Below are 21,981 nucleotides of genomic sequence, written 5' to 3'. Positions count from 1 at the left end.
TGATCTGCTTGACTCGAATTGTGTCAGCCGCCAGGACGGCCATGTTCTGCGCTCCTCGAAGGCCGCTTTCAAAGGCAGCCCCATGCAGAGCGCAATGCAGTAGTCCAACCCTGAGGTCATCATACCAGAGTCCTGCTTGAGCCAACCAAAGCAAACTGGCTTATCTAGGCCAGCATACTGTTCTTGGCAGTGACCGAACAGCCCCCATACCACTTCCCTGAAAACCTTGAGCTGGATGTACAGGAGGAGGAAAAAGAGCTTTGCCAGGTGACTTCAGCGGATGCAGCTTGCTGTTTAAAATAGACATCGCATCCCTAAAGCAGAGCCACAAACAGGAGAGGCCAGCATGTTCAAGGGAATACTGAAATCCACCCAAGTAGCAACAAAAAAGTCTCTCCAGTTTTCTTAACAGCTTAACGAGGACTAAGCATGCACAGCAGTCATCTGAAATAGGAAAATAAGGAGAGGGGTGGGATGGACTGTCAGGAGGCAAGTATGGCTGGCAGCCTAGCCAGAAGCGCTCATCACAGATTGCAACATTTCATTGCAGCACAGGCTCGGAGCGTATTACTATTTCTGTGCAGCCTTAATGCAGTTATGCAATCACAGATGCTGGCACTAGGTGGCAGGCTATCCCCATTGCAATAGATGCTTAGGAAAGACCAGGCGTCTCTGCAACAAAATGTTACTGTTTGCACAGGGCTCTGCTTCAGGGTCCTGGCCAGACATACTCTCTCTGCCAGGATACACCCACCTCTTCTCTGTCCAGGTTCCCGTCCCCGTCCCCCCGCCCAACCAAACATGGTACATTCACATACTAGCATCCTGCAAAATGTTAGAAGGATCTCCATTCAGTGCACCATTGTTCATGCAGCCCAAACTAGCAGTGAAGCAGATGTTTATTCCCAGGTTAAAGTGGACAACCTTGCAGCCTGCATCTCATCCTTGCCTCCTTCAATGTGGCTCTGCTCTAACTAAAGCAAGAAAGCAACATCTGACCATGGAGGCTGGTCTATTTGGGCAAATGTACCAATTGGAGGGACGCGGGTGGCGCTGTGGGTTAAACCACAGAGCCTAGGCCTTGCCGATCAGAAGGTCGGCGGTTCAAATCCCCACAACGGGGTGAGCTCCCACTGCTCGGTTCCTGCTCCTGCCAACCTCGCAGTTCGAAAGCACGTCAAAGTGCAAGTAGATAAATAGGTACCGCTCTGACGGGAAGGTAAACGGCGTTTCCGTGCGCTGCTCTGGTTCGCCAGAAGCGGCTTAGTCATGCTGGCCACATGACCCGGAAGCTGTACGCCGGCTCCCTCGGCCAATAAAGCGAGATGAGCGCCGCAACCCCAGAGTCGGCCACGACTGGACCTAATGGTCAGGGGTCCCTTTACCTTTACCAATTGGTTTGCCCTCACCTGACTACCTTACTTACAACCTGTCCAGGCGTTGGCATTGCCCGTCAGTTTCCTTCTGAAGTCTCTGGGTCGCCCTTGGAGAACTCAGCAGAGGGGAGGATGGGGGCAGAAGTAGAATTGGTTGGCTCCGACGCCACCTACTGTCCGTCTCCTTGCCTTTGGCCCCACCAGCTGCCAATGACATATGACCTGTAGGTACCCCATAAGTGTGTCACATGCCTGGATGCATCTCCCCAAAATAGGTAGAACAGAACTTTGGACTTACCATATTAAGGTCCTTTTCTATAGTGGACTGTATCCTTGAATGGGTGGTAATCAGCGGCACTGAGAAGTGGCACATAGAATTGCAAGAGTTCGAAGGGACCCCGAGGGTCATCTAGTCCAACCCTCTGCAACGCAGGAATCTTTTGCCCAACGTGGGCCTCGAACCCACAACCCTGAGAGTCAAGAGTCTAGGGCTCTAGCAAAACTCTGAGCAACTCTGAACGCATCTATGACAGATCCTCTGCAACGGAACAGGTAACCACAGAGGTGAATATAAGGGGCTGTTGTTGCCTGTCCCCTCCCCTCAGCAACTGGTATTCAGAATTTCTGTCCTGAATCAGAATCCGGCCCCCACTCCCCTTTCATGGCTTTCGGCCACTAGATCTAACCTCCACAAATTAATCTTATCTCATTTTAAACCCAGCACTCATGGTATTCCAGTGCCCCAAGTGATTTCTAGGGACGCAGGTGGCACTGTGGGTTAAACCACAGAGCCTAGGACTTGCCGATCAGAAGGTCGGCGGTTCGAATCCCCGTTGACGGGGTGAGCTCCCGTTGCTCGGTCCCTGCTCCTGCCCACCTAGCAGTTCAAAAGCACCTCAAAGTGCAAGTAGATAAATAGGTACCACACCGGCGGGAAGGTAAATGGCGTTTCCGTGCGCTGCTCTGGTTCGCCAGAAGCAGCTTAGTCATGCTGGCCACATGACCCGGAAGCTGTATGCCGGCTCCCTCGGCCAGTAAAGCGAGATGAGCGCCACAACCCCAGAGTCATCCGCGACTGGACCTAATGGTCAGGGGTCCCTTTAAGTGATTTCTGCATTGAGTGTGGCTTTCTGAATCTACTGCCAATTTCACTGGGTGAATACACAGCAGCAGAGAGGGGGGAGAAAGGAAGCATCTCTTACTTTGTAAGAACCCAGGTGACCTGTTGGATCAGGCCAGGAGCCTATCTAGCACAGCCTCCTGTTCTCAGTGGCAAACCAGGTATCTGGGAAGCACAAAACCTGAGTACAACAGAGATCTCTCTCCTCTCGTGGTTTCCACGAACAGGTATTCACAAGCATACTGAAGCAACCATCGCAGCTAGTAGTCACTGACAGCATTATCCTCCATGAATCCTTTTTTTGGTAGCCATCACTGCCTCTTGTGGGAACCAAACCCCTAGTTCAACTACACACTGTGTGTAGTCATCTTGGCCTGTCCCAAATCTGTCAGCACTGAGTTTCATGAATGTCCACGAATTCCGGCACTATGAGAATTGGAGAAAAACATTTCCCGATCCATTTTCTACAGGACACACATTAACTTCATACAATTCTATCATGTTCCCCTCCCCACCAGCTCCAAAATCTGGAACAACAATGTTACAGCCCCCTCAAAAGAAAGAAGTACAGTAGTACCTCGGGTTACATACGCTTCAGGTTACATACGCTTCAGGTTACAGACTCCGCTAACCCAGAAATAGTACCTCGGGTTAAGAAATTTGCTTCAGCATGAGAATAGAAATTGTGCTCTGGCGGCGCAGCAGCAGCGGGAGGCCCCATTAGCTAAAGTGGTGCTTCAGGTTAAGAACAGTTTCAGGTTAAGTACGGACCTCCAGAACGAATTAAGTTTTTAACCCGAGGTACCACTGTAATTTGAAAGAAGACTACACATGCCATTTGAATCGTTCAGCGGTGTCTGGGAAGGAAACCAAGCCTGGCATTTTAAAATTCTGTCTTAGGGTTTGACCCAAAAATTTGACCTACTCAGAATCTCCAAGGAAATGAGTACTATTCTATCTAGGGGAGGAGCCAAAAGCAAGAGTGGGAGGAGCTTGTTTTCAGCTGCTCATAGCTCCGCCTTCCGCGTTCTTGAGGCTCCGCCTCAGAGGCAACCAGCCAAAGCCTCTCCCCCCCCCCCCCCGCAGAAATGTTGAAGAGCCTTGCTTTGTTCCTACCAGGTCCCACTGGGCCGGGCTCCTTCCCTAAAAAACTCCACTCTTCTAAGGTTAATATGCCTGGCAGGTCAAAGTTGAATGAGGAAGCATCCCATTCCCCCCCCCCCAAAAAAAAAACCAGGAACAACAACAACGAAAGCCACACATTGAGGCCACTGGGTACTTGGCAGGGAATTCTCAACTCTCCCCGCAGCCACAGATCCGAGAGTAAGGCACAGCATGGTCCTCATCTTCAGAGGGAATGTGGGTCAACCAGGTGTCCCTTTCTACTATCCAGCGGCTCTTTATTTTCGCTTTCAACCTGTTTAGGCCCTAGGCTTTGAAAACACATCGAAAAATGCAGCAACTTATGAGGTTGTCATCTCAGAGGGGAAATCGAGGCACCATAAACCCCACTGAAGTCTCTGATCCCAATGTCCGCTTCCTGGGCATGACTTGATTATCTCTTCCAGTAATCTGAATGGGGCCATGGCAACCTCAGCTGGGTTGAATACACAGCAGCAGAATTCGACTGCCCCCCACCCTCAATCCATGCAGAGAGAAAGTAACGTTATTGCAAATCATGCATGTTTAAAAATAATAATTAAAAAGCAGAAAAGGGACAAAGGCGAACACAGTGAGTAATTTAGGAATTACAACAACAAAAAATCCAGTTGTGTGCAATTTTTTCTCTCTCCTTTTATTAGACAGAGGGTTTCCTTAAAATGCCAGTAACAAGTCACAGTGATTATTGATGGTTGAACTGAAATGCAAATATACGGAAAGGAAAAAATACTGCAACATGTCGCGTATGGTTTTTTTTATTTTAAATATGGTTTTACCCTGGTCCACCAAACCATCTGTCTTTGAAAGATGCTCATTTAAAAAGGATAACTCTGTCTTCTCTTTCCAAAAGGAAGAGATTATTGTTTGTTTTGTTTTTTTTTTCAAATTTTCTGTTAACGTGTCTAATATTCCTGCAAGGAAAAAAAAAAAAGAAATCAGCCTTCTCAACGGCCTTCATTTGATAACAATATTTATATATATATGTAGCTATAGGCAGGTAGATATATATATAAATATATAATATATATATTTCTATGATTCTCTTCTTCTTCTTCCTCTTCTTAATCTATGCAAAGTCTCTCCATAAAGAGATCAGCCATTTTTTAAAAAAAAAAAACAAACCTACAAAGAAGCAACACATTTTAAAAAATAAAAATAAAACGGGGTAGGGGGAGGGAAGGGGAAAAAATGTCTTAAGAACATTATTATAGTCATACTTCGTTGATTACATGGAAAAAAAGGGGGGGGATTAATAATCACTATGTAGGACTGTTCATTAAATGTTCTGATTGGGGGAAATTCAAGTGCAGTAGCAGGACCTGGTTTTTCTCAATTACCAGGTTGCCTAATAAGAAATCAAGAAAGGGGAAAGCGGGAGGAGAAAGAAGAAAAGAACAGCGCGTGTGTTGTGTGTTTTAATCTTTTTTTTCCTGTCCCCACCCCCCTCCTCCCCAGACCTGTTGCACCCTCCCCTCTTCCTCCTCCCTCTTCTTCCTCCTCCCTCCTCACTTCACAACGGGGGGGGCACGCAGTTTGGAATGTATGGAGTTTCGGCCGGGCGCCCGGCGGTCCCTAAGCCAGCTTCAAGGTGCTCACTGGGAACGAAGGCATGGTGACCATGGTGACGGGGTTCAAGACCGTCTGCCCCACCAGCTGCGGGTGGTGCACCACCTGAGTCCCGACGGCCGGCTTGGCCATGACGGCCGGCTGCCCCAGGCCGGCCGTCCCGTTCACTTGCTGGTGAGAGATGGTGTGGGCGATGTGGCTGACCACCGGCTGGCTGACCGCCACGGGCTGTGGGTAGAGGGGGAGCTGCTGGCCCAGGTGCGCTACGTGGTTGAGGGCAGCTGGGTGCACCGTGATGTGGCCGATGGGCTGGGCGGCGGCCGTGAGCTGGACCGGGCTGGAGGCGGAGGAAGGGGCGATGTGCGCGATGTGCTTGGCCGGTGGCCCCTGCAGGACGTGGTTGACAGTCTGGATGACGGAGGCATGCGTGGTGGCCGTGTGGGCGATAACAGTCGATTGAACGGTGGAGGCCGCCACCAGGTGAGTCTGTGCGGGGACGATGGCCTGGGGAGGCACCAGCGCTTGGGGCGGAAGGGGGGGCTGCGCGTGCGGTGGCGGAGGAGGAGGGGCGTGCTTCTGGGCCAGAGGCAGGACGGACGGGTGGTGCGAGGCGGCGATGGGGGGCACCGCCTTCAAGAGCTCGGGGTGCTGGCGGTGGGACAGCTTCGGCAAGGAGTTCGCCGGCCGGTCGTCTTCCATGTCTTCGTCCATGTTGTCTTCACCCTCTGTGGAGAGGACAAAACGGGGACACATGTATTTATTACAGTCATACCTCGGGTTACAGACGCTTTGGGTTGTGTTTTTTCGGGTTACGGACCGCCCAAACCCAGAAGTACCGGAATGGATTACTTCCGGGTTTCGGCGGTCGCGCATGTGCAGACGCGCTAAATCATCCTTTGCGCATGCGCAGAAGTGCTGAATGGCAACCCTCGCGTGCGCAGAAGCACTAAATCACGCTTTCCGCATGTGCAGAAGCGCCGAATGGCAACCTACGCATGTGCAGATGTGCCGCTGTGGGTTGCGAACGTGGATCCCGCACAGATCACGTTCACAACCCGAGCGTCCACTGTACATGTTTGAAATTTTTAATTTTTTTGGAAATAATTTTTGATTTTACAAATATAAAATTCTAACAATGCAACCACACCCACCCACATTTAAAGATTGCTCCGAATATCTGGACTTCCCACCTTCCCTTTCGCATGGGTCCTATTATCAAACCTTTTCTACTGCATCTTTTTCAACAGTCCGTATTTTGTATAACTCCGTTATCTCCATAGTACTTGCTCTGTGTTTGAAAAGAGGCACATTTTGTTCAAGGCTATCGACTGCTTGGGACCAAGCGAAGATGCCTGGCGTCTCCACCCTCTGGAGGTGCGTGCCTGAGGATCACTGAATCGCGACTGTTTTCACACACTAATGCCACATCCTGTAGAATTATATCAGTTCTTTTTTATCTCTAAAATCGGAATGGATTTCAGGAACCACCATGTTTTTTTTCTCTGCAGCCTGAGCAGGAGCAGTGAAAAGCTTTACAGTTCATTGTTGCAGCTTCTCTTCACTTACCCCACCCCACTGCCCTGCTGACAGCTGCAAAGAATACTTTTACGTTATGAATGGTCCGTGTCACCATTAAGAAAAAGAGGTCGGAATAGGCCAGTGTGTGTGTGTGTGTGTGTGTGTGTGTGTGTGTGTGTGTGTGGACTGTCCCTGGATAGAGCGACTTTTCTCATAACCTAGCTCAAGGTTGGCCACTGAACTAGCCAGATGTTTAACTGAGAATCAATCACAGTCAGCCCATCATTTGAAAGGTAATTTCGCCTTGCCCAAAAAATGGCAACTAGGCATTCCGTTTTGGTGACCTAGCTTATATATCAGAGTTTCTAACACTGGTGTGTATCCTCACTCTTTCTGCCAAAGGAGCTCAGATGTGGCACACAGTGAAAATTCCTGAAGTTGCTTTTTTTTAAAAAAAGAATTCCAATGTAGATGCAGGGTGGGAAGGTCTGGAATCACAGAATTGTAGAGGTGGGAAAGGACTCTGAGGGTCATCTAGTCCAACCTTTTGCCCAATGTCGGACTCGAACCCACAACCCTGAGATTAAGAGCCTCTTGCTCTACCAACTGAGCTATCCCAGCCTCAGCCTCTAGTTAAAAGGCTCGTTAGAGGGTGAAGGTCTTCAGAAGACACCAGAAACAGACAACAGAGATGGTGCCTGTCTAATGATGGCATCTGCAGATGTTCACCTGCCAAGCAGTGATCTGTAAGGTATATTACAAGGGGTGAGATCATTTTTCAGGTATTCTGGCACCAAGTTTCCACACTAAAACCAGCACCCTGATCTTAGCGCAGTAGCTAATTGGCAACTGGTACCACTGCCTCTCTGGCACAACGGAACATGAATATACGAACTTCACCATGTCCGAAAGTTACAGACAGTCACTTCCTGGCGTAGTCAACAGAGACTGCACCACCCCCATCATGTGATGGGAAATGTGTGTTTGGGCTGCACCACTTCAGACTCCATATAAAAAAACAAATCTAAAAAATGTATTTCATTCCTGCTCACAGAAAGCTAGTATACACTGAGATCTAGCGCCGAGGGCCTTCTGGCGGTTCCCTCGCTGCGAGAAGCCAAGTTACAGGAAACCAGGCAGAGGGGCTTCTTGGTAGTGGCACCCGCCCTGTGGAACGCCCTCCCACCAGATGTCAAAGAGAAAAATAACTACCAAACTTTTAGAAGACATCTGAAGGCAGCCCTGTTTAGGGAAGCTTTTCATGTTTAATAGGTTATTGTATTTTAGTGTTCTGTTGGAAGCCGCCCAGAGTGGCTGGGGAAACCCAGCCAGATGGGTGGGGTATAAATAATAAATTATTATTATAAATTATTATAATTATTGTTATACAAGGGGAAAGTATTCTGTCACCCTGAGAAGCTAGTTTTCTACCTCCAGGGAATTTGTTTGCAGGGAGGAGCATTTAAATCATGCAAGCCTGAAACGGTATAGCCTCAGACACGGCAGCTGGGGAGGGGGCCAGAGGAGGGGAGTTTTCCTGGATGGTGCGGATCTGGAACTGCTTTTGGGGCATGTGCAGAGCTGCTTGCATACCATAGTGGGCTGGCCCTGGATGGGAGTTTAGTACATGGTTCAGAATGCAGAATACTGCGCAGAAGAACATAGGAAGCCGTCTTATACAGAGACACACTGAAGACCAATCTAGCTTGGGAGCTGGCTATGCTGCCTGGCGGTGCCTCTGCAGGATTTCAGACAGGATTTCAACTGGAGATCCTAAGGACTGGAACCTGGGACCTTCTGCACACGAAAGATAGCTCAGTTGTCCAGGAGGACTCAAGCTGGCAGAGCATGAGACTCTTCATCTCAAGGTTGTGGGTTCGAATCTCACGTTGGTCCCTTCCATCTCTATGATTCTACAAAGCAGGTGCTCTACCAATGAGCTACAGCCGTGAGCGCATCTCTGTGTGCCCCGCCACCTCCCAAAATCAACCCGCCACACCACCGGGCCCCGCTGGGCAGCATTTCGGACGCACCTGACGCAGTCGAGGTAGACGCTTGATCGTCCTCCGGCTGAACCGTCTGCCGGATAATCCGGTCGATCTCCAGGATATCCATCCACTGGCTGAGCTCGTGCTTCAGGTCCGCCAGCCGCTGCTGCGTGGCGATCTTCTCCCTCGCCAGCCGCTCCATCTCGTGCTCGTACTCCTTCTCCTTGCGCTTCAAAGTCTGCAAAAAGGACCCGGATAAAGTAAGGAGACCCGCAGGAGGAAAGGAGGACCACAAAGGCAGAACGACAGGTTTAAACCCCCCAAAAAACCGGGGTTGGGGGCAACATCTCTGGAACTCACTATACCCCTTGGGGATTCGCCAAAGCTTGTGCCTGAGCACGCTGGGAAAACAGCAAAGGTTTCGCACTCAGCACTGCTTCTCTTTTCGTGGAAATCTTTGGGCTGCAAAACCCTAGACGCAGCGGAGGAAGAGTCTGGAAATCTTTTTTAAATCGCTCAGAAAATTCTCTGCTGCAACAAAGCCTGCAACCCAATCCGAAGCATGCATAACTAAAATAAGCAGCGTATTCCTTCACTGCTTAACTCCCTCCCACCCGCTTTGCCTGTTGTTTCCCCTGTGTTGAGTTTTACAAAGCGCCTCGGGGCAGAGATCTGCCCTGCTTGTGCGTTGCAAAAGTACTATAAACACTGACGGTACCGTATGAAAACGAAAGCCAATCAATCAATACTAGTAATTGAAACGCAAACAACAGGAGGGGAAGAAAGGGAGGTTTTAAATCAGGGGTTAGCAATATATGAAGAGACAACATAAAGAACTGGACTCATTGGCAGGATTTGAGTAAACAATCACAATTGTATATAACAACAACAACAACAACAACAATAATATAAGATTATATGTATTGGGAAAATTTTGGGGAAAAAATATGCAGGGTGAATGATATGGAAATTAAACAAAATGGGAGTATGAGGGAAGTCCAGGGGAGGGGTAGGAAAATACAGAAAACTGTTAGAGGAATATTGTTAGAGGCAAGGGGGTTGGACTCGATGGCCCTTGTGGTCTCTTCCAACTCTATGATTCTATGATTCTATGATTCTATATACGGAAAACCAATAAAAAAATATTTTAAATAAATAAATAAATCAGGGGTCAGCAAACTTTTTCAGAAGGGGGCCAGTCCACTGTCCCTCAGACCTTGTGGGGGGCCAGACTATATTTTGGAAAAAAATAATGAACGGATTCCTATTCCCCACAAATAACCCAGAGATGCATTTTAAATAAAAGCACACATTCTACTCATGTAAAAACATGCTGATTCCCAGACCATCGGTGGGACTGAGAAGGCGATTGGACTGGATCCAGCCCCCAGGCCTTAGTTTGCCTACCCATGTTTTAAATGCTGCAAACACACCTTCTGCATAGGAAAGAACAGGCATCCCCAAACTTGGCCCTCCAGCTGTTTTGGGACTACAACTCCCATCAACCCTAGCTAACCGAAGCAATGGTCAGGGATGATGGGAATTGTAGTCCCAGAACAGCTGGAGGGCTGAGTTTGGGGATGCCTGGGAAAGAACATGCCATATGTGGAAATGAAGGTCCACGTATGTTAATCGCCATCACATGGGTGATGGGACATGCAGCAAGGAAGCCTCGCCAAATCACAGCTTCCTAGATTGCACAAATGTAGAGGAAGGGTGCGAGAGGCAGCGTGGTTACCATGAGGGGCAGTGTGGTGTCGTGGTTAGAGCGCTGGGCTAGGACATGTGAGGACTGGGTTCGAATCCCTGCTCAGCCACGATGCCCACTGGGTGAGCTTGGGCCAGTCGCTGCCTCTCAGCCTTCTCTATCTCACAGGGTTGTTGTGAGAACAAAGTGAGAAGGGATGCAGGAGAGCCATTGAAAGCAACGGAACTAAATAAAGACACAATTTATACACAGAATAGACCCGCTGAAATCAACAGACCTGCTGAGCAGGAGACAAACTTTGGATACAAGCCAGTGTGTTTTAGCACAAAGGCACAACAAAGGATGCTTAATCGTCCCAATGACACACAATTAGCTGATAATTGGGATGGGAGAAAGATAAATACAGTACTAGCTCTCAGGGATGCTTTGGGGAGGCTGTTCCCAGATTCCCCCTCCATCTTGGGGCATCCCTCTGAATTCTCCCATTTCTGCAAAGCAATGCTCTTCACACACTGAGAATGCAGAATTTCCCCCAGCTCAAACCTGCACCCTATAAAGCACAGAAAGATCAAGGAGGCAAATCCTAAAAGCAGGAAAGCCTCACTTCAGAAGGGCTGCGAGGGGCTCTCTCTGGCAGCCACGGCCCTGGAAGGTGGCGGAGGGGAGGGGGGTTGGCGGCGCTGCTGGGCAAAGCAGCCAGAAAAGGATGAGATCAGACCTCTAGTTGCACGTGACCAGAAGATTCTGCTTCTCCGCCACTGCGGTCTAAGCGGCAACTCCAGGAGCCTGGCTAATGAAGTGGGAGGCGCGTTTATACTGTGGAGAGGTTTGCGGGAAGGGGAACCAGACTTTGAGTCCCTCTCTTGCACCCTTCGCGCTCCCCATCTGGGGTGGGGAGAGCAAACTCATGTTCTTTGAAAACAGTAATAAAACCGCTTCCAAAAAATAAGTGTGGAAGGTGTCCGTGGGAAGCTTCCTGGTGCAGAGTCCGGCCATTGGTGTCCCCTCCTCCCATTGTTAATGCTGTACTGCCAGGGTTTCTCAGAGCTGGGAAGGAACCCAGAGCTCATCTAGCTCAACCCCTGCTTCATGCAGGGTGCAGTCCAGATTCTGCTATGGCAGTGAAAGGGAGCTCAGCGCCTTCTGCCCCCTGCCTGGACAAGCCCCCCCCCAATGAAAAGACAGAATGTGTTTGTGCGCGAGTTCCCCCTCCCCACTTTCCTGAGCATCTGAACGAAGGCAATTTCAAAACAGAAACTGCCCTTATGATTGGGAAACAAGGGGGGCAGGGAGAGAGAATTAAAGGAGGCTTCTATTTGTGAATCAAATTGGTGCAGGGTAGATTCAATATTGGCCCGGCCCTCGCACAAACTAGCCAACCTGCAAATTTGGATTGTGCTTTTTTCAGACTCTTGACCAAATACTCCCGTACACACAAAAAATATACAAATATCATTGCATAAAGAAAGCCAGCATGTCAGGGAAATGGGTGCACACACATTCTCTGGGATGCTTGCCTTCTACGTGCAGGGATTTTATTTTTCTTATTTTGCATACGGGGAAGAAGCGTTCCAGCTTTCTCCCCGTAGGCTGAGGCGATACAAGCCAAGACACATGTGGCTTGCAGCCTCAGTAAGAACTAGGCCCTTGAAGGGAGGGAGTAACGGATTGGGCAGGGATGGCGGCACTTACAACTTGGCTTGTTTACCAAGAGCGCCCAACGCTATACGCTTTGCTGCACCAGATCAGGGCACATGCATGGACTGGTTTTGCACCAGCAGGATGAAGCAGAGGGTTTTTCCCTGGGGAGGTGCCCTCTCGCAGGGTTGCAAAGATGCTTTTCAAAAAAAACACCCCACTTTGCGAAATCTAAGCCTACAGGCATTGTGCAGAAAAGCCTCGCGAGGGAACGGCAGCGGTACACAATTAGCAAGAGCGAGAAAGATGCTTTCAAAACACACACCTAAAAAAACACTTTCCTGCCAGTGTCTGCAAAGTGCTGGAAAAGTGGACTTTTAGCTTTAATTGCCCGTCATCCTGAACGACCCCCAAATTCAAGCAATCTCCCCTTTACACTCTGCCGATGGACAGGCACCCGATCCTGGTTTTTGCTGAGTCATGCATTCCCAGGAGGCTCCGGGACAGAGAGTCAGAAACCCCGGCCTTCCCTCCAGCTAAACTCTGTCACCAGCCTCAGCCTCGCCCCTCTCCCTCCCGGGAAAAACAACTTGACCACGTGCTATTTCCCCACAGCTGCCCTCCTCACGCAGCAGACTCCAACCGGCACATTGATTCTGCCGCCAAATCAGAGAGAGGGTTGCCTGCCCATGAGGGTTGTGCTTACTGAACACAAGCGAGCAGAACATTGAGCACTCTGCCCAGGAAACTCTCCTTCGCTCTCGACGGCTGATCCTCAGTGGGTCAGTGGTGGGGAAGTGGATACAGAATTGGCTGGAGCCGCCTGTGCCCAAACGGTTTGGAATCAAAGCAGGGAAAGTGCTTTGCAGGCCCCAGACAAGCAGGTGGCTGTTGGGGCTTGCAAAGCGTTGCAACCGCTATTATGCTATAAGATCCACTATCCTGTAATATTACATATGCCTGTTCTACTGAAGCAGGCTAGGATGGTGAAACAAGGCTAATATTCCGGAAATCCTTGTCTTAGACTCTGTGAAAGGATTCTGTGGAACTGTAACAACCTTTCATGTGGATTAATAGACTCTATGAACCGACAGGTGAAATAGACACTTACACATGTATGGACCTTGTTATGTACTGAAGTTCTCACCCTGGGCCAGCAGGGGGATACTGTAGATAGTTTTCACTCAGGTCCACATATGCAAATAAGGGGTTGAAAGTGACGTTCAGTGATTGGATAGTTACAGAAAGTTGTTACAGTTGTGTTGTAGTGAAGCTCTATATAAGCAGGCTGGCTGAACCCTTCAGTTCAGTTCTGTTCTGGCCTGTGAATAAACAAGAGCTGTCTGAAGAATTGCTGTGTCGTCTGATATGTTCACCCACAACTTATGCATGAACTGACTAGAGCATGAACTGATCCACTGGGTCTTCTGCTTTTTTCGTTGAACTTTATGAGACTTCCATTGAAATCTACAATTTGATGTATACCTTATTTATTCAAAAGTACAGCCGGTTACATATTGTGTGTTTATTAAGTATGTTTCACGTAACCATAGGCTTGTTGTTGTTGTTGTTTTGGGGAACTGGATACAGCATTGGCTGGAGCCGCCTGTGCCCAAACTGTTTGGAATCGAAGCGGGGAAAGTGCTTTGCGGGCCCCAGACAAGCAGCCGGTTGTTGGGGCTTGCAAAGCGTTGCATGACATCAATGTGACCGATGGGTGGGAAGGTGAACCACTGAGCGGGGGTGGAGGGGTCTGCTTTACCAGCACCAATTGAGAAATACGCTGGCAAAGCAGCACCAGGCAGGATTGGACTCTCCACCCACCGGCTGATGAGCAGATACTTCAATCCTGCTCTCTCTGCGGGGGTCTGCTTTGCCAGTGCATTCCTTTCAGGGGTTGTGCTGGCAATACTAGATAGCTCAACTAGTTAGAGTGTGGGGCTGATAACACCAAGGTTGCAGGATCAATCCCCATATGGGACGGCTGCATAGTCCTGCATTGCAGGGGGTCAGACTAGATGATCCTCAAGGTCCCTTCCGGCTCTACAATTCTATGATTCTGTGATACAGACCCCAGCAGGATAGAACCATGTCCCTCTCCCTATATGGGTTCTAGGGGAATGGCCTCACAGGCCAAATTGGGCCGTCTAAGATTGGCCTGCAGGATGAATATTCTCCACCTGGCTTTAGCAGAGCAGTGCAATACAGTGGAGCCTCGGGTTACGAACCATCCTCCTAACGAACGCTTTGGGTAACGAGCTCCGGTAACCCAGAAGTAGGTGTTCCGGCTAGTGAACTTTGCCCCGGGATGTGAGCAGAAGTCGCGCAGCAGCAGCAGCAGGCCCCATTAGCGAAAGCGTGCCTCAGGTTAAGAACGGTTTCGGGTTAAGAACGGACCTCTGGAACGAATTAAGTTTGTAAACAGAGGTACCACTGTATTTTGCAGGCTAGCAATGGTGAACGCGGCTCTTTCCAATCTTGCTTTATCCTCACAACAACCCTGTGAGGCAGGCCAGGCTGAGAGACACTGGCTGCCCAAGGTCCGAGCCCAACCCTCTAACCATTGCACCACAGTGGCTCTCCAAAAGCACAACCGGGGATTCAAACTCAGAGACTCTGGATCCCCACCTACAGCCACTTTTACCCACTGTGCTCTTCTGAGGCACAAGGTGCATTTGCTGTTCCACCCAATATTGCCACTTGGCCCTTGGATGCTTGCGCAGAGAAGAGTACGGCCCTCAGTCCCCACCCCTGGTCTCATTATGTGTCCCCAGGATGCCAGGGAGATATAGATAGATGAGAGATAGATGAGAGATAGATAGATAGATGATAGATAGATAGATATTATACTAAAAAGACTGGGAGGTGGCAGAGATTGAACCCAGGACCTCGCGGCAGCTCAGCTGGGGCAGCACACACTTTGCATGCAGACGTTCCCAGGATCCGAGCGAACCAGCCTCCCTGCCAAGGTTCCCTTTCTGGCTTGGCTGATCCGGAAAGCTCCCTAAAGGAAACGACGGACACGGCAAACACGTACGTGCCGTAGCAGGACAGGGTGGCTGGGTCCGCAACTGGTGGAATCCTCAAAGCAGCCAGACTAAGGAAGCTCCCCCCCCCCCATGGCTCCCCCCTCTCCTGCTCTCTCCAAGGAAAGACAAAGGTTCGAGTCAGCTGCGGCCTCTTCCTTCCCCCGGGGAAACCATGTGGGGGACTATCAGCGGAGAGCCTCCTCCTCCTGGCGACTGCAGACGGCAGCTTAATCTTTATCCTGGTACCAGCGGCTTGCAAAACTCTTTATCGGAGCCTAAACCTTCCTAACCCCCCCCCCCCGCCTCTCATTTCTATTAGTCTGACAAATAGGGAAAGTGGGTCAAAAGGCAGGGAAAGAGGGGGGGTTTGGGGGGCTGCAGGGGAGCACTCCAGGCACGGTGACATTCCCAGATCGTGGTCGGCACAGTGCGGCGGCAAATGCCACTTTTAATGGGTATTACAGGCCATTAATACAGGACGCGGGTGGCGCTGTGGGTTAAACCACAGAGCCTAGGGCTTGCCGATCAGAAGGTCAGCGGTTCGAATCCCCGCGATGAGGTGAGCTCCCGTTGCTCAGTCCCTGCTCCTGCCAACCTAGCAGTTTGAAAGCACGTCAAAGTGCAAGTAGATAAATAGGTACCGCTCCGGCGGGTGTTTCCATGTGCTGCTCTGGTTCGCCAGAAGCGGCTTCGTCATGTTGGCCACATGACCCGGAAGCTGTACGCCAGCTCCCTCGGCCAATAAAGCGAGATGAGCGACGCAACCCCAGAGTTGCCCACGACTGGACCTAATGGTCAGGGGTCCCTTTACCTTTTTACAGGCCCAGCATTTTGACTCAAGGGGGTTTAATAGTCTTGTGGACAAAGGGGATCGCTTTCTTCAATACCAACTTTTTGGTTTCCGAGAGTCGTTCCAATTGCGCAGATGAAATAGAAAGGAAAGAATTCGACAGGATGTGGCATTAAGTGTGCGAAAACAGTCGAGATCCAGGGATCCTCAGGGATGCACCTCCAGATGGTGGAGATGTCAGGAGTTATCCTGGTGCCCGGGCATCTTCACCTGGTCACAAGTGGCCATAGCCAGGTGCAAAATGCGCCTGGTGAATTTCAAACGCTGAGCCAGGCACACTTTCTCCTGGATAACCCCTGAAGGAATATTTATGACAATAACAGCTATGCTGGCTCGAACGGGAGGGAATCCAAAATACACAGGACGGCGACAACACCTTTATAAAGTCTGCTACCAAAGTGTGACAAAACCGTGAGCAAGCTTTAGAGTCCCCCATAACTCTTCATCAGGGGTTCAGACACACACAAAAAGCATCAGGTGTTTGCTAAATGCAGCACTTCCCTAGAGGGAAAAATCCCATCAAGCATTTGTCATGAGAACGGTGGCAATTTTTAGTTTTTTTAAAAAAACAAAACAGCAAACACACGGGGGGGGGGGGAATACACCACGAGGCAAGCTATCACATGGGATTGGGTTGCTATAGTAACAACGCACCTACAGGCTCCGGTTCTGGGAGACTTGGCCGTTGCTCGGGCAGCCACATCTCTCAACTGCATTTTGAACCTGGGCTGTTTTCATTTCGTTTTTCTCTTTGCTGCCACGGCCCCAAAGAGCTGGTCCCAGCCCGAATGACCGGCACCCCCGATTCTGTGTCGCTTGCAGGTGGACACAGGTGGGTGGGAAAAGCCTCCTTTCACCAAATAAATGAGGGAGATGTGTATGTATGTGTGTGTACACACACACACACACACACACACACACACACACACACAGCATCAACAGGGATCCTGATGGAATTCTGTGCTGGAATTCCAAAGCTCAGCCGGTTAAATCGTGACCATTTTTTGCTTGCTCTTCCAGCAGGTGGGCAGCGAGGATAAAAAAAAGAAGAAATGCTTCCTTTTCATTTCCACAACCAAATTCTGCTACTGGCCTCAATTGTGCCAAGGAAGTCCAGCTAGAGCACGCTTGGGAGCATATTTTGCACACTTTATTCATTGGGGGGGGGGGTTGCTGCTGAACCCCTGGGTATCATACTGACCTCCCCCCCCTAAAAAAAAAGCTCTGTGTGATTTTACTTGCCCGCCAGAGTGGGCGATATCTGCGGCCCCTCCAGATATTGGGGCAGCCAATTCCCCTCTGCCCCTTGACTAGAGTGGCATGCATGATGGGGGCTGGAGTTTGGCAATGGTCCCGATGCTTGGCCCCGCACCAACACTGGGAAGGAGGAAGAGGTTGAAATGAACCAACCAGTGGCTTGAGGATGGGATCCACTGCTCCTCTCCAAGGGAAGCAAAGCAGCTGGGCCACCAGACTTCCACAGCACATGGCTTCCCCCAAAGAAGTAGTTTGCCCTTTGCACAGGTCCAGAAGCCAAACAAACTACAGCCCCCAGGATTCCATGGGAGGAGCCATGGGCTTTAAATCAGGCAGAGGCAAATGTTTTGGGACTACAATTCCCACCGTCCCTGACCACTGGTCCTGTTAGCTAGGGATGATGGGAGTTGTAGTCCCAAAACATCTGGAGGGCCGAGTTTGCCTATGCCTGCTTTAAATGAATGGTGTGTCTCAGCAACATCAGGAGTAGCCAATGTGAACCCCTCAGGTTGCTGGGGTCTCCAGTTTCCATTAGCCCCAGCCAGTGTCGCCAGTACCAGAACCTCTGGTGGCCTCCGCAGCACTCCCCCACCAGCTGGCCCTACAAGAAGGTAGTTTCCGGGTCACCTTCAAAGGTAGCCCCACACAGAGCGGATTGCAGTAATCCAAGCAGGAGATAACCAGAACATGCACCACTCTGGTGAGACAGTCTGTGGGCAGGTAGGGTCTCAGCCTGCGTACCAGATGGAGCTGGTAGACACAGAATTGACCTGCACCTCCATGGACAGTTGTGAGTCCAGAATGACTCCCAGGCTGCGCACCTGGTCCTTCAGGGGCACAGTTACCCCATTCAGGACCAGCGAGTCCCCCACACCCACCCGCCCCCTGTCCCCCAAGAACAGTACTTCTGTCTTGTCAGGATTCAACCTCAATCTGTTAGCTGCCATCCAGTGTCAGGTCTTCATCCTCTGATCATGGAAGCTCTGTTTAGGCATCATGGCAAATAAACTACTGATGAAGTCCAAGTGTTAGCGTGGTGTGGTGGTTAGGGTTCTGCACTTCGACCCGGGTTCGAATCCCCACTCAGCCACTGAAGCTCGTATTGTGTGACCTTGGGGCCACTCACTGCCTTCTCAGCCTAACCTACCCCACAGGGTTGTTGTGGGAGGTTTAATGGAGTGTGTGGGGGGGGGAGTGCTTAAGCCACCTTGAGCCCCTAGGAGAAAAAGCTAACGGTTGGTGGTGGTGGCAGAAGCACCCGTCTGTCTCAAGAGACAATGGAGTGCGCCTCTTCTCTGCGGTGCCCAGACGCCAAGACTCACTGACGTCGTCCAAAGGAAAGCAGAGCAAAACATTTGGCACCAGCAATAATAATACTACATGTTGGAATTGCATTTATCCGATTTAAACGCTTTCTCTTTTTGTGCATTTGCCGCCTCAGGCTCCTTTGGGAGGAAAAGCAGGAGCGAAATGTGATAAATAATGAACCCCCTCCCCAAACAATGATCAGTTCAGGGGCACCATTTATGCCTCGGTTACCATCTGTCAGGAGACGGAGGAGGAGGAGGAGGCGGCGGCGGCAGCAGCAGCAGCGAGAGAGGGGTTGGGATTCCTCTCTGGCATATGGTGGCGCCTAGGCCAGCCTCTGTGGGTGGGGAAGTCTCTGGATCTGTGAGTCATGGTTTCCCCCTACCCACACACCCAAATGAATCCTGGGAGCCAGCGTGAGAAACTGAGATGTGAAAGCTAGGAGCTCAATGGCACCTGAGACCTAGGTTATAGGCGCAGCAAGTCTAGGCACACTTTATATATATATAACAAGAATACGGACGCTGAAAATGAACGAACTGCAGCTAAAATATTATGTTCATTTTTCACATGGTCTAGTCCTTCCTCTGCCCACCCCCCTAATATTCTTAACAGGGACTGTTCTCCAGTCTACATAGAGTAGCTGGAAGTGGGGAGGCCCAAAACGGTCCTCCTTTCCTTCCACTCTGCAGTTTTAATCTGAAATCTTAGGCGCAGCACTGCACCCGGAGCTCAGAAATGGCTCACACTAATGAAATTCCGTGTCCCAAAATGCACCTAGAACAATGGGAATTTCCAACACAGCTGGGAGCTGTAGCTTTTTAAGGGTGCTCAGATTTCTTAGGAGACCCCCAAGTCCCTACAAGAGCTACAATTCCCAGAGCGGTTTAGCAATCCCTCGCTCTGGGTGGGAAATAGGGGACTCCTAAGAACTCCCAGCATCCTCAACAAACTACAGCTCCCAGAATCCTTCAGGGGAAGCCATGGCTGTTTAAAGCTGTATTATAGTACTCTAAATGTGTGGTGAGCAGGCAGTGTACATGGTTGAACCACTCATTTAATCTTTGTGACAACCCTGTGAGGCAGGTTCGACTGAGAGGCAGTGACTAGGCTGAAGGTCACTGAGTGAGCTTCCTGGCTGAGTGGGGATTCGAACCCTGCTCTCTCAGATTATATGCTGATGGCACCCTAACTGCTACACCACACCGGCTCCCTAGTTATTTATTATATTGTCACCCCACCTTTCCTCCAAAGGAGCTCAAGGTGACATGAGTCAGCCTTCGCCAACCCGGTGCCCACTAGCTTTTTTGGGGGGGGGGGGGATACAACTCCCATCAGCATCAAACAGCTGGAGCTGATGGGACTTGTAGTCCAAAAACAGGTGCAGGGGACCAGCTTGCCAAAGGCAGACCTAGATGGTTCTTCCCCTCCCCCCACTTTAATCTGGATTACTGCAATGCGCTCTATGTGGGGCTTCCCTCATGCTTGACCTGGAAGCTGCACTTAGTGCAGAATGCTGCAGCACGATTGCTGACAGGAGCAAGGCCTTATCAGCATGTAACGCCTGTGTGCAGGTTGCCGATTTACTACTAGGCCAAGTTCAAGGTGTTGCTAGATATAAAGTCCCTGACAACTTGGGACCAATTGGTCTATGAGATCGCCTTACCCCTCATGTCCCCATTTGGCCACCTCAATCGGCAAAACTGGTACAGTGGTACCTCAGGTTAAGTACTTAATTCGTTCCAGAGGTCCGTTCTTAACCTGAAACTGTTCTTAACCTGAAGCACCACTTTAGCTAATAGGGCCTCCTGCTGCCGCCACGCCGCCGGAGCACAATTTCTGTTCTCATCCTGAAGCAAAGTTCTTAACCTGAAGCACTATTTCTAGGTTAGCGGAGTGTGTAACCTGAAGCGTATATAATGGTAGGTGCCACATTAACACTCATTCCACATCTGTGAGAATTTGATTTATTTAATTTGGCAATGCCAAAATATGGAACTCCCTGCCTGTTGAGATCAAGCAGGTGTCTTCAATGTATTCTGCTAAAAACATTCCTGTTTCAGACAAACCTACCCAGGTGCTTAGAAAACGGGAGGTAATTTTAATCCATTTTTAAAAAAACAACAACAAACTTTTGTGTGTCTTAAGGTATGGTTGTGAACTCTTATTGATTTTACTACTTTATCTTTCGTAAATTGCTTTGGGGATTTTTAATTTTTTAAAAAACGACCAAACACTGTATAAACTTTATGAAATACAAATAAATATTCACAGCACTTCTGCGAGGTAGGTGAAGCTCAGAGACAGGGACTATCATCCCCAAGGTCACCCAGTGAGTTTTATGGGCCGAGTAAGGATTTGAACCCGGGGCCTTGACGCACAAGGAGTGTGTTTAAAAGTACCAGACGCCTGGAAAGACTCGCTTTGTTTAAACGCCCTTGCAAGCAGCGCATTTGAGGCAAGGCCCGCCCTGTCACTACTCCACCGCGTGCCCGCATTTAGGACACAGCAGCCTACATTTGTCGCTGTACAAATATTTCCCAGATTTTACAGCCGACTGTAATTAAGTCGCTCGTTCTTGCATCCGAGTAAAGAAAACAAAGCTCCGGGGGCAATTTCTCTCTGCGCCTCGCCTCTGGAAGAGTGCTGTGCTGTGCAATTTGCAAATGGGAGGTTAAAAAAATAGGCCTTATTTAAGAGGAGAAAAGGAGCAGCAATTTGCTCATAAGCGTTCGAGTAGAAGCATGCGGCGCGAGCCACAGAATCCTTCCATGGGCTGCAGTGACCAAGCTGGCCGAATAAAAGAGCCGGGTCATCTCAGGCTGCAGGCGGTAACCGAGAAGAATCCATTCGCTTGAAAATAAAGACCTCTCTGCAGATAGAAAATCAGCACCTCAGGGAGAAACACATCACACAGCCATATTGGGACCAATTTACCTGCAAGATCGCCTTATTTCACATTATGCCCACTCGACCAGAACTGGAACCGTTACAGATGCCACAGAATACCTGTTCTACATTTGTAAGAACTCAATCTTTTAGTGTTCCAGCACCTATATACTGTGGAACTCCCTGCCTATTGAAGTGGGCACTTTCACTGTACTCTTTGGTGCCTGCTAAAAACATTTTTTATTAGACAAGCCCACCCAGACATGTAGAATGCTGATGTATGTTTTAATCTGTGTTTAGTTTATTGCTTTTAACTTTTTTTAATGTTGTAAATACAGTGGTACCTTGGGTTAAGTACTTAATTCGTTCTGGAGGTCCGCTCTTAACCTGAAACTGTTCTTAACCTGAAGCACCACTTTAGCTAATGGGGCCTCCTGCTGCCGCCACGCCACTGGAGCATGATATCTGCTCTCATCCTGAAGCAAAGTTCTTAACCCGAGGTACTATTCCTGGGTTAGCGGAGTCTGTAACCTGAAGCGTATGTAACCTGAAGCATATGTAACCCGAGGTACC

At 49.7% G+C, this 21,981-nt stretch overlaps 1 protein-coding gene across 2 annotated transcripts in view; it reads right to left on the bottom strand.

Moving 5' to 3' along the window:
- Nucleotides 1-4,767: 4,767 nt before the first annotated feature.
- Nucleotides 4,768-21,981, bottom strand: part of MNT (MAX network transcriptional repressor) — a 62,708-nt gene continuing 45,494 nt past the window's right edge. For both annotated transcript variants that reach the window (XM_028708084.2, XM_028708083.2), the window contains 2 exons: nt 8,775-8,967; nt 4,768-5,948 (listed from right to left, as the gene is read on the bottom strand). In XM_028708084.2, the coding sequence (XP_028563917.2) occupies nt 5,230-5,948; nt 8,775-8,967 (912 nt within the window). In that variant the 3' untranslated portion in view covers nt 4,768-5,229. The remainder of the gene's footprint in view (nt 5,949-8,774; nt 8,968-21,981) is intronic.

Source organism: Podarcis muralis, chromosome 15 (genome assembly GCF_964188315.1).
Source record: "Podarcis muralis chromosome 15, rPodMur119.hap1.1, whole genome shotgun sequence".
In the NCBI taxonomy this organism is placed as follows: Eukaryota; Metazoa; Chordata; class Lepidosauria; order Squamata; family Lacertidae; genus Podarcis; species Podarcis muralis.
This window is presented reverse-complemented; position numbering and strand designations above follow the sequence as displayed.